The sequence below is a fragment of the Monocercomonoides exilis genome, assembly GCF_001643675.1.
Source record: "Monocercomonoides exilis strain PA203 chromosome Unknown scaffold54-601524, whole genome shotgun sequence".
NCBI classification, from domain to species: Eukaryota; Preaxostyla; order Oxymonadida; family Polymastigidae; genus Monocercomonoides; species Monocercomonoides exilis.
Window position 1 is genome coordinate 8,531 of NW_027150599.1, and position 13,919 is coordinate 22,449.

General features: G+C 44.7%; 2 protein-coding genes across 2 annotated transcripts; both read left to right on the forward strand.

Annotated features, from left to right (window-relative positions):
- The first annotated feature begins 654 nt into the window (after positions 1-654).
- On the forward strand, positions 655-10,257 carry MONOS_18218 (uncharacterized protein). The gene is made up of 8 exons (XM_067871216.1): positions 655-1,025; positions 1,081-1,557; positions 1,806-5,106; positions 5,157-5,330; positions 5,396-6,947; positions 6,992-7,561; positions 7,630-9,892; positions 10,061-10,257. Exons 1-7 carry the CDS (start codon positions 687-689, stop codon positions 9,872-9,874), a joined length of 8,658 nt encoding a protein of 2,885 aa, XP_067720300.1. The 5' UTR covers positions 655-686; the 3' UTR covers positions 9,875-9,892; positions 10,061-10,257.
- Positions 10,258-11,361: 1,104 nt separating this feature from the next.
- Positions 11,362-13,756, forward strand: MONOS_13428 (uncharacterized protein; the record flags this gene model as incomplete). Its single annotated transcript, XM_067866129.1, has 2 exons — positions 11,362-13,286; positions 13,726-13,756. 2 exons carry the CDS (start codon positions 11,362-11,364, stop codon positions 13,754-13,756), a joined length of 1,956 nt encoding a protein of 651 aa, XP_067720301.1.
- Between the last annotated feature and the right edge of the window lie 163 nt (positions 13,757-13,919).

Sequence of the window (13,919 nt, forward strand, 5' to 3'; positions counted from 1 at the left end):
GGTCATTTTTTCCACAAAAATCTTTTTTCCAATGAAAGCATGAGAAATTTTTATTTTCATTGCAAAAATAATTATTTTGATCGCATTGTTGTTATTAAGAACAGAAAACTTATTTTTTGGGTCATTCTTTTTCAAATCATAAAAAATATCTGGGAATATTTTATTTGTTTGTTTCTTCATCATAAGCATTTTAATTCACATCGGGATATTAATCAAGATTCAATAAAGAAAAATTTGAAGAAATAAATTTGAGTCAATTTTTTTTGTTAATTGATTAAATGCTGTTTTCACTATGTTGATTTTCCCTAAGTGCATTAATCAGATTATTCTTATTGAAAAAAAACAGATAAAATATATTTGTTTTTAAAAAGATTTTTCTATTTCGTATGAAAATTATTCAATTTTTTTGAAAAATTCCCATTTTGAATTATTTTTTGTGTGAAAGAATAAACAATTTTGAAATAGCTCAATTTCTATTTTATAGCAGTTGTCATGCATCAAGAACGTATTGCAAGCCATCGTTTTGCAAGATGCATTGTCTTTTGAAATTAACTATGAAATTTCACATTTTGTTTTTCAATTGCATTTTGTTATGGGAGTTGTTTTTAAAAAAAGCGTCCAGTCATGCAAAGTGAAAACTATTGCGAGTGTAAAATAACATCAACGCGCTCTTATAGACAAAAATCATGAAGCAGCGCGAGAAAACGAGTTCTTCTTTGGAGAAACGAAATTTGTTTTCTAAGTCTTGCTTAAATGAAACAATTCACATTCCCTCAGCAGTACAAAAAAGACTCAGGAGCCCATTTGGGAACTTTAAATGGAATCCGGTAAAGGCTGGGGTAGAACCGCTTCTATTCCCCCCAGTCAAACAGCGAAAACAAAAAAAAGCTCGATTGCCCAAGCATGTTATTTCAACCAATCTGATTGAAAATTTGGCTTATGCCGATGCATTTTTGCATGAAACGGTATCTTTGAATCTTGTTGACATTTATGGGCATCGTTCAGAACCAGAAGTTGTAACACCAGTTTGAGAGTAAAGCTTTTATTTCGACAAGTGAATTTTTTATTTATTTCGCCAAGTTTTCTCTTGTAAAATTCTGTGAGTCTCTTTATCCGTCGTTTTTGAAGGTTTTGACGCTGAGGATGGATTTTCCTGATCAACCTTTGATTTCCGTGGCTCCTGTTATATTGAGCATTGCCCGATTTGTGCTTATGAAATATGCAGAGGCATGTGTGGTGATACTCAGCCCAAACAGCAAGTCACGTCTGAGGCGTGTGGCGAGCGGGCGAGATGTCGTTCTCGGAGTGGCATCGTCGAAAGTCCCACCATCTTTATCAGCCTCTGCCACAGCAAAATACCAGCCGATGAAGAGCATTCTGCACAAAGCACTTTGTGCGCTTGGAGAGACAGGCGCAGAAGCGGGACAGAGTGATGGGCAAGAGTCACAGAGGCAGACGGACTTGTGCGACCAGTTGCGGACGATGATTGCGATGCACAACTTGGGGTTTGACAGAACGAGCCTTGCACAGCGAAAAGAGCTATTTATGTTCCATATGGTGTGCCTCATGTAGCTTTGCAAATTTTTTTGGTTTTTATTTTTATTTTTATTTTTTTTTTTAAAAAAACATGCTTTAAATTTCTTGTTTGTTGATTTATTCATTCACTCACTCACTCATTTTTTATTTGTCGATTCATTCATTCATATGAATATTTTTGATGTTTATGAATTTCTCTTTCTCTTTCTCTTTCTCTTTCTCTTTCTCTCTCTATGTGCGTGTATGTGCGTTGCTATGACGGAGTGCAGAACGAGGTGGTGCTTATGGATGCTGTTGTGAAGGCAGTTGATGTTCTGTTTGGCGAAAGCACTCGACAGCTTCTTGAGGAAAGAGAGCAAGCTTGGCGTGCCTGCCGACAGGAGCTGCTGGAAGCAAAGAAAGAGGAAGAAGATGATGAAGATGATGATGAAGAGGAGGAGGAAGGGGAAGAGGAGGAAGAGGATGAAGATGAGGAAATAAAAATGTCAACGTCTGAGAGTTGCCTCAGCAACAGCTGGAAAGCAGAAGAGTTGGAGAAAGAAAAGCAGGGAAGCAGAGGAGGGGTGCTGGATGGGCAGAAGGAGTGTGTGTCTCTGCCGCAGTCCTCTTTCTGGCAGCACACTCCGCCGAAGCAGCCGTCGCCGAAGCAAAAGTCTCCTCTGCGCCTTCCGCCGATGGAGCTGCAGATGTTGTATCCGCAGGAGAGCAGAGAGAGAAGGGAAAGCAGAGAGAGAAGGGAGATAAGAGAGAGCAAGGCGAGGCCGGTGATTTGCGGGCGAGGCGCAGAGAGAGGAAGTGTGCTGCTTTCAGAGGGGCAGCGGAATCTGCTGCAGAAGGCTGTGCACAGCAGCGCAGAGTGGGCAGCAGCGAAGGATGCTTCTCCTTCTTTGTCTTCTTTGTCATCTTCTCGGCAGCTGATTGCTCCAATGACATCTCCCATGTCACATTCAACAAATGCATCTGAGTCAACATGTGTGTCTGGAGGTGTGTCTGTGCCTCTTCCGGTGGAGGAGCCGGTGCGGTTCCGTTTTGGCGGGATGGATGTGTCACCGTCTGCGCCGCTGCCCACCCTCCCTTCGCCTCCGAAGCAGCGCGGCCGGTCGACTGCAGCACGTGGCACTCCTCCAAACACCTCGCCACTTGCCTTCTGCCGCTCTCCTTCTGACTGCCTCACTCATCCATCTCATTCATCGTCGTTTCATTCATCATCCTCATCATCATCCTCATCATCAACTTCATCATCATCTTCGTCATCTGATTCATCTTGTCTGCCAGGGATGCTGTGTTCTTCGTGTCTGGCTGAGCAGCAGATGATTTCTCCGCCGAATGGAAGGTTCCGCCCTTTGAGCAGCATGCGGTCTGCATCGGCGCCTCTGCCGACGCTGCGCTGGTTTCAGTCGCCGCTGTGGCAGTCGACGACAGAGCAAGAGGCAGCAAGCGAAGAGGAGAGCAGCAAAGAAGAGGAAGACAGAGAGAAAGAGGAAGAAGGAGAAGGAGAAGAGCTCAGAAGAATGGAAGACCGATATTTTGCAGGGGTGGAGATGGGGCTGTGCGAGGAGGAGCTTTGTGGGAGGACAAGAGCAGAGACACGACTGTTTGAAGGGAGGCGGATTGGAGACGGGGAAGAGATTGAGCATGTGATTTTGTCGTCGGACGGGATGGAGGTGCTTGGGTTCACAGCGAGGAGAAGAGAGAAGAAGGAGAAAGGGGAAAAGAAGAAGCGGCAGAAGAAGAAGAAAAGTGTTGTTCCGCTTGTGCGAACAGAGTGTGAGGAAGAGGACTGTGTGATTGAGAGGAGTGGAGGTGGAGGTGGAGATGGAGAGGGGCAGTCTTGCCTGTGCCAGCAGGGCACTTCGAATTCAGCACAGGCAGAGCTTGTTTTGTATCGTGTGCGTCGGCAGCGGTATGCGGTGTCGACGAACAGCAGAGGGTCAGTTGGGAAAGAGGCAGTGGAGATTCGGAAGGTGAAAGGGCGACGGACTTTTCGAGGGTATTTGGTGGTGAAAGGGGGAGGAGGGGAAGGAGGAGGAGGAGAAGGAAGAAGAGAAAGAAGAGAAAGAAGAGAAAGAAGGATGGGAAACAAGGTGGAGAGGAGCCATTCAGCAGCAGCTGGAGCATGGAGATTGGGGGTGGAAGAGACAAGGCAGCACTCAAAGAAAGAAATGAAGAAAAATCAAACGCAAAACACAAACAGCATCAATCTTTGTGCAGAAAGAACTCCAACCTTGTTGCCTGCTTCCTCCAAAATGCCTCTTTCTTCGCTGTTTCCGGTGGTTGATTATTCGCATTTCAGACCTTGTCCTTCAAATGCGAGGGATGCAGCAGAAAAGTGTGAGAAGGCATTTTGTGGGGTGAGTGCATTGTCCAATGCTGTTGGACAGAAATGTGTTTTCGAACAGAAGCCATTCACAACCAACAAAGCAACTGAACCATCATCATCATCAACAACGTCTTCTTCTGTTTCCTCGTTCAAGATTCCGAAAGGAGACAAAGAGCTGGAATTTGGGCTGTTTCAGAGGCACATTGCACCTTCAGAAGGGAAAGAGCGCTCTTCAGACAGCACTTGCCTCGCAGCTGCCTATCAGAAGGAGAGAGAAGAGCGTTCTCAGAAAGCACGCTCGTCTGCTCTGTCAGAAGGAGGCTGGAAAGCAGACAGAAGAGAAAGAAGAGAAGAGGGGATGTGTTGGGCTGGAGTGAAGCAGCAGATGAAGAAGAGGGAGAAGGAGAAGAAGATGAAGGAGAAGAAGGAGAAAAAGCAGGATGAAGACAAACATTCGATGGGATCAAAGAAGAATGGGAGTGATGGGAGTGATGAGAGTGAGGGATGCTTTGAGAGCTATATGGCACCTGTTTATGAAGAGGGTGAGCAGACATTTAGGCCGTGTGGATTTGTGGCGCCTGAGGAGATGCTGAGGCGAGGGAGAAGGCGGCAGAGCAGGATGGGCAAAAGGAATGTGGATGTGTTGGAGCAGATCACACTGCGGAGCGTTGAAGAGGGCAGAGGAGTGGAAGAGGGAAGAGAAGGGAGAGGAAGAAGGTGTCTGCCGGAGAATGTGTTTATGCATCTGATTCTTCTGGAGAACGAGGAGAAGGCGATGGAAGCAGCAGGATGCTGTGTGAGGATAGGGGCATCAGAGGCAGCAGCGCCATTGGAACGATCGAAGCAATTGCGATTGCAGGCAGCAGGAGAGACGGGGTGTGTGAGAAGAGAGAGTGAGTCAGTGCGAGTTGTGTCTGCGGAAGCGCTTGGGGCAGGCGCAGAAATAACTCCGTTTGAAGAGGCGTTTTTGGGGCGGTTTTATCCGAAATGGAAGGAGCAGCAGCAGCAAGCAGAGGAAAAGAGGATTTGGAGGAGAGAAAGGAGAATGAAGACGATAATGAAGAAGAAGCAGAAGAAGAAAATGGAAAAGGAGAAAGGGACAACATTGCACTTTGGGCAGCTTCAGTCGCTTCTGAATTTCGTCCTGCTTCGCAGAAAAGGAGCAATTGCGAAGCAGATTCGATGTTGTCTTCTTGTGATGTGCTTCCAAGCAAAGGTCAACTGGTTTCGAAGAACAGCAAAGAAAAGGGGTGTTCATCAGGAATGGGAAGTCTGTCTGTTTCATCCACTGCTTCGTCAGGCGAGTGGGAAGGCACAGCAGAAAAAAGAGATTTGGCACACTTTGCACCACTTTCTGTGAGTTATCCACTCGAAAACTCAACCACTTCGTCTTCAACCACTTCACCTCGAATCACTTCAGCATCATCATCATCATCATCATCTTTATCTTCTTCTCTTTCTTTGCCGTCTGATGGTATTCTTCAACACACTTCACAAGCAAGGCAGCCGAGCAATTCGTCTTTTGTTCTGGATCTTCAGTCGATGGATGGAAGAGGAAGAGGGCAGAGCAAGCCATCGCAGGTGTACTTCTTCCCACACAGTTTGTTGTGAACTGGCGAGTGCTGTCTTTCCTTTCGGCTGTCGAGTCGAGTGCATCCAGCGCGTCGTTGCGTTCTTCGTCTCTGCTGCTGCCTCCGCGCCACCGACGCCCCAAATTCTGTGCAGTTGTGCCGTCCACTTTGGAGGGCACGAGGGAGACGAATGTTGACACCTCGCCGTTCAGCGAGGGATGCTCGGTGTGTCTGGGGCTGCGGTCGGGGGAGTCGCTGCTGATTGCGAATCCGTCTGTTGTTCCGTCGCTGCGGTTTCGGATGCTTGGAGAGTGGGTGCGGGAAGAGAAAGAGCGGTTGCAGAGAGCAGGAGCCGGAGCAGGGAGCAGCTGTGGTTGCCTGCCATTTGGAGTAGATGGGGGAAGAAGAAGCTCTGCGAAGGAAGGCAGACAGGAGTTTGAGTGGGATCGGCAGCCGGAGCTTGTTCTGAGGGTGGATCGGTTTTTGAGGAGAACACACCCGAAGGCGGTAGAGGGGTGGGTGAGGGAGATGGAGGCACTGAAGACAGAGGCGGTGCATCGGGAGGAGCAGAAGAGTCTTTCAATGAGAGAAGAGAAAGCGAGGAGAAAAGAGGAGGAGGAGAAGGAGGAGGAAGGGAAAGAAAGGGGAGAGAAGGGAAGGGGAAGGAGCTTTTCGATTGAAGGGGTTGGAAAGAGTGTGTATGATGATGAGGGAAAGAGGGAAGGAAGAGGAGGAAGAGGAGGAAGAGGAGGAGAAAAGGAAAGAGAAATGAAAGAGAAAGCAGAGGAAATGGGGCTGAGGACAAAGCGGGAGAAAATGGGGTTCTTCAAGAGATTGTTTTCGTTTGCGAGGCAGGCAGGGAAGGAAGAGGAGAGCAGGGAGGAGGGCTCAGGTGGAGTTGCAGTTCAAGACAAAACACTTGGAGAGAAGAAGCATTTTGAATCAGCGCCTTTGCCATCCTCATCTTCACCTTCATCTTCATTGTGTTTGTTGGCACAGCATGCAAGCTCGCCACCAGCGAGGAGGCGGATTAGTGTTGATGCTGATCGGGTGAATGTGTCACCGACGAAAAGCAGAGTACTTCTGAGTCCGATTGCAGCGAGCATGGCGTGTGGGAGGCGTGTGGGGCATCAGGCAGTGCAGCCGAATTTGCGTTGTGGTGTTTTTGGTGAAGATGAGAACGATGGTTGCAGCTGTGCCAATCCACCAGGCTCATCGGGGTTGCCTTGCGTGGTGAATGCAGAATCGCCTGAGATGGATGATGTGGATGTGTGCTGTGTCTGTTCGGAGGACGTGCCAAATGCTGTGCCGATTGGAGTTTCTGAGCAGCTGAAAATGACGACAGAGTTGAAGGAATCACATCTGGCAGTGACTTGTGCTGAGCAGGGAGGACCCAAGCTGCCCTCGTCTGTGCTGTTCCCGCCATCCAGCCACATCAAAGTGCATGATGCCATCGCTGATGCTCAAATGCGCTGTAATTCCCCTTGTTTGTGCCTGCCTTGCACTCCTCGTCGAACAGCGTTTGTCCGTTCAGAAAGGGAGGATGCTGTGAATGAACTTGCAGCATCAACATCTTTTTGAAGAGGAAATCGCATGGCATTTTGTCTTGCAACGAGGATGAAGAAGATATGAGTGGGGGTTGGAAAGAGAAGAAGGGAACTGAAAATGAAGAAGGGAAGGAAGAAAATGGCAGCGATGAAGAGGAGCCATTCAGCGAGATGTTTGGAGATGGGGTTCAGATTGTGACGGGGTCGACATATTCAGAGGTGTTTGTGAAACACTCGAGAGGGCTGCCTTTTTGCAACGAAAGCCCAACAACAACCACAACAACAACAACAGTGACTTCTCCATCTTCTCCTTTTTCTTCTTCCTCCTCCTCATCTCCTTCTTCAAAATCATTACCAGCTTCGGCAAGTGCAACAAGTGCTTCGCTGAACACCTTTTTCTCTCCATCTCCATCTCCTCCACCTTCGCCTTTGGCATCTCCTTTGGCATCTCCTTTGGCATCTCCACTTTCATCGCCCAAGCATTCTCACAGCGCCACGCTGGCAGCACTGTCGCCGTCGCACTTTCTTCAGAACCCAGTGTCGCTGCTGCAGTTTGCAGAGCAGGAGTCGTCCTGCCCCCGAAGCGTGTTTGAGGACAGGTCATTTGGGGTGCGATTTGTGAGCAAAGTGCTGAGTGGGATTGAGATGCTGCTAGGGACACGAATGAAGAGGTGTTTGAGGGGGAGTCTGCTGAGCATCTGAACCCGTTTGGAGACGAAGACAGCGATGAAGAGGGGGAAGAGGGGAAAGGAGCAGGATTTGAATGTTCAGTTGCATTTGATGGCTCATCGTCAGACGAAACGGACAACGCGGAGGAAGAGAAGAGGAATCTGAGAAGGAAGAAGAAAGGAGATAAGGAGAAGAGGGGAGAGGGGGAGTGTTTGGCAGCAGAGAAGGGGCACTACTACCGAGACTTCTATTTTGGGAGCCACTGGGACGATGCGCTGATGGAAGTGGTGCACACTGTTCAGGGGAGCAGAAGGTTGGGGGATGGCTGTCCAAGGATTGGGATGAGTGGAGACACGAAGGAGCGGGTGTTGTTTTTCAAGAACGGGATGCTGGAGCCGCTTTTGGGGGTGGCGCTGGCAGTTGTTGGAAGGTGGCGGCTGATGGGAGCGAGAGAGAAGGACTTGAAGGAGTTCAGAGAGATTGAGGAGCTGGAGGAGCTGGAAAAGAAGATTGCTGAGGCAAAGGCAAAAGGGAAAGTTTTGGAGAAGGAGGATGAAGAAGAAGAAGAAGAAGAGGAGGAGGAGGAAGAGGAAGAGGAAGAGGAGGAAGAAGAAGAAGAAGAAGAAGAAGAAGAAGAAGAAGAAGAAGAAAAGAGGATTGGATGCAAGGAAAGAAAAGGAGCAGGGGCAGAGGAGGAGGTGGAGGAGGAATGTTTGTTTGTTGAGTCAGCATCGCTTTCTGCTCTGCATGCGATTCATTCGCTGCTGAAGAGCGAGTATGTGCGGGAGCGTGTGGCTGAATGTGCTTTCTACGAGGGTTGTGGGGAGTCGCATTTGAATCCATTGAAGAGAAAGGAGGCGAAGGGGATGGGTGAGGATGGCAACTCAAGAGAAGCAGAATCAACAGAAGAGAGCAGGGGATTGGGAGGATTTCAGCGATCGCTGAATCTGTCGCTGTTCACCCTTCGGAGATACAAGAGAGTGGAGTGTGTTGGGGATGGGATGAAGAAGGTGGTGATGGGGATAGTGGATGTTGTGAGAGAGAGTCTTGCAGTGGGGAGCAGGGAGGCAGCGCTTGCAGGGCTGAAGATTCTGGGACTTGTTGTGCCGCTGCCGGCAGGGCCGCTGCTGGGAGTGTGTGGGATTGTGAGGCAGATGGGGCAGTGGCTGCTGGGCAGCGGAGACAGGAAGGTGAGGTGTGTGATCACAGCGCTTGTTGTGCTGCTGCTGAAGGAGTCGAGCTATGAGACGGAAGCAGAGGCAGGTGCTGAGGCAGAGGCAGGTGCTGAAGCAGAGGCATTTGGAGAGGAGGAGTGTGTGAGGAAGAAGAGGCGGAGTGTGAGGGCGCAGAAGATGGTGGGAGATTTTGTGCGGGATGTGGTTGCGAACCAGCTGCATCTGGTTTATTTTCGGCTTCTGTTTTCAAAGGACGGGGTGAGCCGTGCATGTGCGCTGAGTTTCTTTTGTGCGTTGAGTGCTGTTGAGGTTAGCGAAGATGGGCGGTTCATGAGAACGGTGGAGTTTCCGGAAGCGAGTGGGAGCAGGGTTGTTCGTTCGGATTCAGCTGTGCCAAGAGACGAGAGAGAGGGAGCTGGTGCAGTTCTTGTGCTGAACAAGCACCAGCTGCATGCAAGAGGCAGAAGCAGGGTGGTTCGGGAGTGTGGGTGCGGAATTCCGTTTGCTGGGTTTTGCAGCTGGGGTGAAGAGGCAGGGGAGGGTGAAGCTGTTCTGGGGGAAGGGAACATAGCGAGTGAGAAAGGTCAAGGCAAAGACTGCTGCAAGATGGGCACCTGGACTGATGCTTGGGGCGGGCATGGGAAAAGGGGAAAAGTGAAAGGAAAGAATGGAACAATGAAAAGCGAGGGCAAAAGGAATGTGTTTGCAAGGCACAGGAACAAGACGCTGAGCTATGGAATGCGTGTGCTATTCTTTCTGCTTGAGGAGATGTTTGAGAGCTTGGTTGAGGAAGACAAAGCAGAATTGATCAGGAAAAAGAAAAGTGAGGAGCGTGAGGAGTGTGAGGAGTGTGAAGACTATGGGGAGCTGGTGGAGGCGTTTGAGATGCTGTTTTTCTCGTATATGGTGAGCCGAACAGATCTGGTGAAGAAAATGCTGCTGAGCACGCTGTGCCGGCTGCGACCGTTTGTAATTCTTGCAGTGGCGATGACTGAAAGGGGGCTTCAGATGGCAGGGGTGGAAGACAGCACGGCAATGGAGGAAGCACCAGAGTGAGCATGATGGGATTGATGGGTGTGTGACTGTGTGTGAAGGAAAAGGATTCAAAGTTGTTCATACGAAAAAGGATTTCTGGTTTTGCTGATTTGTTTTATGTTTGTTTATCTTTAAATATGTTTTCTCTTTTTCTTTATTTTGTTGAATCAACTCATTTGTTATTTTCATATCAACACAAAAAAGCAGATGCAAACTATCTTTTTCTCATTGTCTCTCAGCAGAAGAGTGATTTCACATTGCAGATTAAAAGGAGCGAGAATTTATGGCTTTTGAATGTTTGAAAATGTTCTTCGATTTCGTTATTGCAATTGAAATAGGAAGAGTCGAAAAATCAGAGATACTCTTTGCACATCAAAAACCATTAAAATATGAAAGTGCTTTCGGATGTGAATTGGTTTTCTTTTTGTGACTCTCCATTTTTGAGGGAAGTTGTGGAAATGTTATTCAAAAGAGAACATTAAGAGAAAAGCATGCACGAATATTCAGTTAAGTCTGAATATCATTTATCTCCCCTTTTTATCTCTTTGTTTCTTGAACAGTTGAACAAGAAATTGATTTTTTCAATTTGAAAAATTGGATGATTTAATCCAGTTATAACAATAGTTTTTTCATTTATTTCAATTCTTTTGAAGTTCACAAAAATGGATGAATTGTTTTCTAATTGGAAAAGAGAACGAGCTATCTTTTAAAAACATAACATTCCACTATTTCAAGCATCTGTGCAACCACTCTTTTCTACTATTCCATTCATCATAAAACAAAATAGAGAGAGTGGTGGTGATTTTGCGAATCTCTTGCTCATCACATAAACATTGGAAAAAGACGAAACATTTAATGATTCGAAGAAAAAAAATCAAAATGCTTTTCAATGCAAATCACCATGTGATTTGAGAAATGGGCAATGATCCAACATGGAATTTCATCCATTGAAAAAGTTAATCCTTGTTTTTTGAAAAACATATCATGAAATATTCAAAATTATTTCTTTTGTAACATGCATCCAAACTGTTTGTTCGTTGATATCAAATAATGAAACTCTTATTTTGTTGCAAAAGATATTATTTTTCAGTTTATAAACCATCATTTGAAATATATTAATCTTCAAGAGAACTTTCGTTTTTGAATTTGATAAATATTTGTTGTGAACATCATGAATCCACTCGCATTTTGTTCATAATTATTAAAACCATATTAATTTATATGCGCATGTTGCTTATTTTGACAAATGTTTTTTTCAAATCAAAACGAAGCAATGATGAACAAAAGGGGCTTCAAATATATTTTTATGGGCGTTAACTTATTTTTGTTAATTGAATCAGTTTATCTTCTTTAATGAGTGTTTCATTCGTGGTGGAAACTGTTAAATTATGATAAATGCACTTATCAAATGATCTTTGAAGAAAAGCAAACCATTAATTGCATTCTGTTTTCTTTGTATTAAGGATTTGTTGATCTGTTGTGATATTGATCAAGAAACATCAACACTCATGCTTTTTGTTTTTCTGATTATATCATTGTCAATTTCACAAGAATTGGATGAAGGAAAACCATATACAGTTTATGTGAAGCAAAGTGGAAGTGAAACCCACACTGGAACAGAGATCGGTCAGGAAAAGAAATCATTGAAAAGTGCATATTATCTGCTGGGGGATGATGAAGCATGCAAGATCTATGTTGTGAATGATGAAACTGCATTTACAGCAGAAGCAGTTCAATTCTACAAAAACCAAGGAATCAGCATTGAAGGAGTTAATAGCGATGGAAATGGAAACACAATTGTTTCAATAGATTGTGATGTGCATCCAGAAAGATATCTATTTTCATGTGGTGGAGTTACAAAATTCAATTACTTGGCATTCATTTTTCCAACCACATTAAATAGAAACGGTGAAGATCCATTTATTTATGGAGGTTCTGGTGAACTTACAATAAAAAACTGTCAATTTATTCGGCCACCATTTGATGGATCAACAGTTAATTATTACCTAGTGCATATGCATGGTGGAAATCTCAATATGGATTCAGTTGAGTGTGTTGATGATTATTCAACAGTTGCATTTTCTAGAAACCCTTTTTATCTGCTATTTGCAGGAACAGTTTCATTGACGAATGTGACTTTGAAGAAAATAAAAAGCAACATTCCAACTGTTTTTATATATGGAGAAACTGTAAACAAAATTGATGTAACGATGAGTAACAGCACTTTCACTGAATGTCAATCAAGAAGTGAAGGAACAGTATACTTTGAAAGCAGAAACAGTGAAAGCTCATTTTCAGTTGGAGATGCGGGAGTTACTTCTTTCTCATCTTGTACTGGCATTAAATCTGGAGGAATCTATTTGAATTTGTCAAATGCACGATCTGCATCTAAATTAATATGGCCAATAGATGGAAAGAATCTAGTATTTCAGAATTGCTCATCTGAATATAATGGAGTGAAGAGAAATACTGGATTATATTTTGAAATGAATAATGATTCATTGTTCAAAGATATCGCAGATGCAATGAAAGAAAGTTTTGCAGCTGATTACACACGAGATGATAATTTGTGGTTTGTTGTTGGTTATGACAATAAAACAAAAAAAGAATGTGATTTCATTAGCACATATTTTGATCCACCTCCCCCAAAACCAGACAATATGACAAGGGCATTTGTAAAGAATGGAGGGAGGGGAAATGGAATCGATGTTAATTCTGCAATCGATAGCATTTATGATGCATATGAATATTTGGAAAAGAGTGGGAAATGTTTCATTGATGTTGTCAAAACATCTGATCCAATCAAAGCAGAAGCCATAAGTTTCAGCATTAACAGTGGAATAACAATTGAAGGAGTTCACAGCGATGGAGATGGAAACATAGAAGTTGCAATTAATTGTGATGTTTCTGTTTCATCTTTTCTCTTTTCTTGTCAGAGAATTGTGGAATTCAAGTATCTGGCATTCCAATTCTCTTCAACAGAAAAGAATTGGGACTCATTGATCAGTGCAGGATCAGGTTCAATATCACTGAAAATATCAACATGTCGATTTGTCAGAATAGGATCACAATCACAAGAAGGGATGATGGCAAACGATAATGGAAACAGCCCCTTGGAGAGCAGTCTTGTGAGCGTGGCATATGGAAGTGTGGAAATGGACACAGTGAAATGCACAGATGAAACCTCATTTGTGACATTCTCATCATCACCATTTTCATTTTCTGGAGCCCGTGAAGTGTCATTGAGTGGAATGGACATCAGCAAAGTGAATGTGGAAAGTGGAGCAGCAATCAGCATCGATGATGGGAGCAATTCATCTTCGAAGGTTTCAATCGAAGGATTGAATGTTCAGGAAGTGAAATCGGAGAAAGGAGCAGCAGCAGGGTTGGATATCACCCTCAGTTCAGAGGAATCAAGAGTGGCCATTGGAAGGTCAAGCAAATGCTCATTCAAGTCTTGTTCAGCACCAGAAGGGAAATCAGGAGCAATATTCATTGACATGCCCAAGGCAACATCGAATCTGCAACTCCCATCAGAACACAATCTGGAGATTGACAGCTCAAACACAGCTGGCTCAAAAACAACATCTCTGTTCATCATTGCCCCAGACTTCGAAGAGTTCTGCAAACAAGAAGATGCCTTTGCGTTTGCGAATGACTTCGATGATTCCACTGTTGGTTGGATTGTGGGAGCAAAAGATGCAGAATCAGAGCCCGAGGATGTATATGAGAAGTATGTGAAAGTGAGACAAGAGAAACTGAAAGATCAAAACAAAAAGAATAAAACAGGGATCATTGTTGCTATTGTTGTTCCGATTGTTGTTGTTGTGGCATCTGTTGTGGTGATTGTGATTGTTGTTGTTGTTGTGAAGAAAAGAAGATCAAATAACTAATAGAAAATAAATAACAAGAAATGGATGATTGGAAACGGTGATTTTTTGAAATATATTAGTATTTGTTTTTCCATGTGTATTCATTTGAATATAATTTTGAAACATTTTTGTTTCCTTTGCTGTTAGTCCATCCATTTTAGCTATTCAATGTTATTCTCACTTTATTCTATACA

Bases quoted from the DNA above. Each gene is read 5' to 3' on its own strand.
- MONOS_18218 (XM_067871216.1), top strand. From the start codon at position 687: ATGAAGCAGCGCGAGAAAACGAGTTCTTCTTTGGAGAAACGAAATTTG. The intron at 5,107-5,156 runs GTGTTCATCAGG...CTGCTTCGTCAG, and splicing joins AAGAACAGCAAAGAAAAGGG to GCGAGTGGGAAGGCACAGCA. The intron at 6,948-6,991 runs GTTTGTCCGTTC...ATGAACTTGCAG, and splicing joins TGCACTCCTCGTCGAACAGC to CATCAACATCTTTTTGAAGA.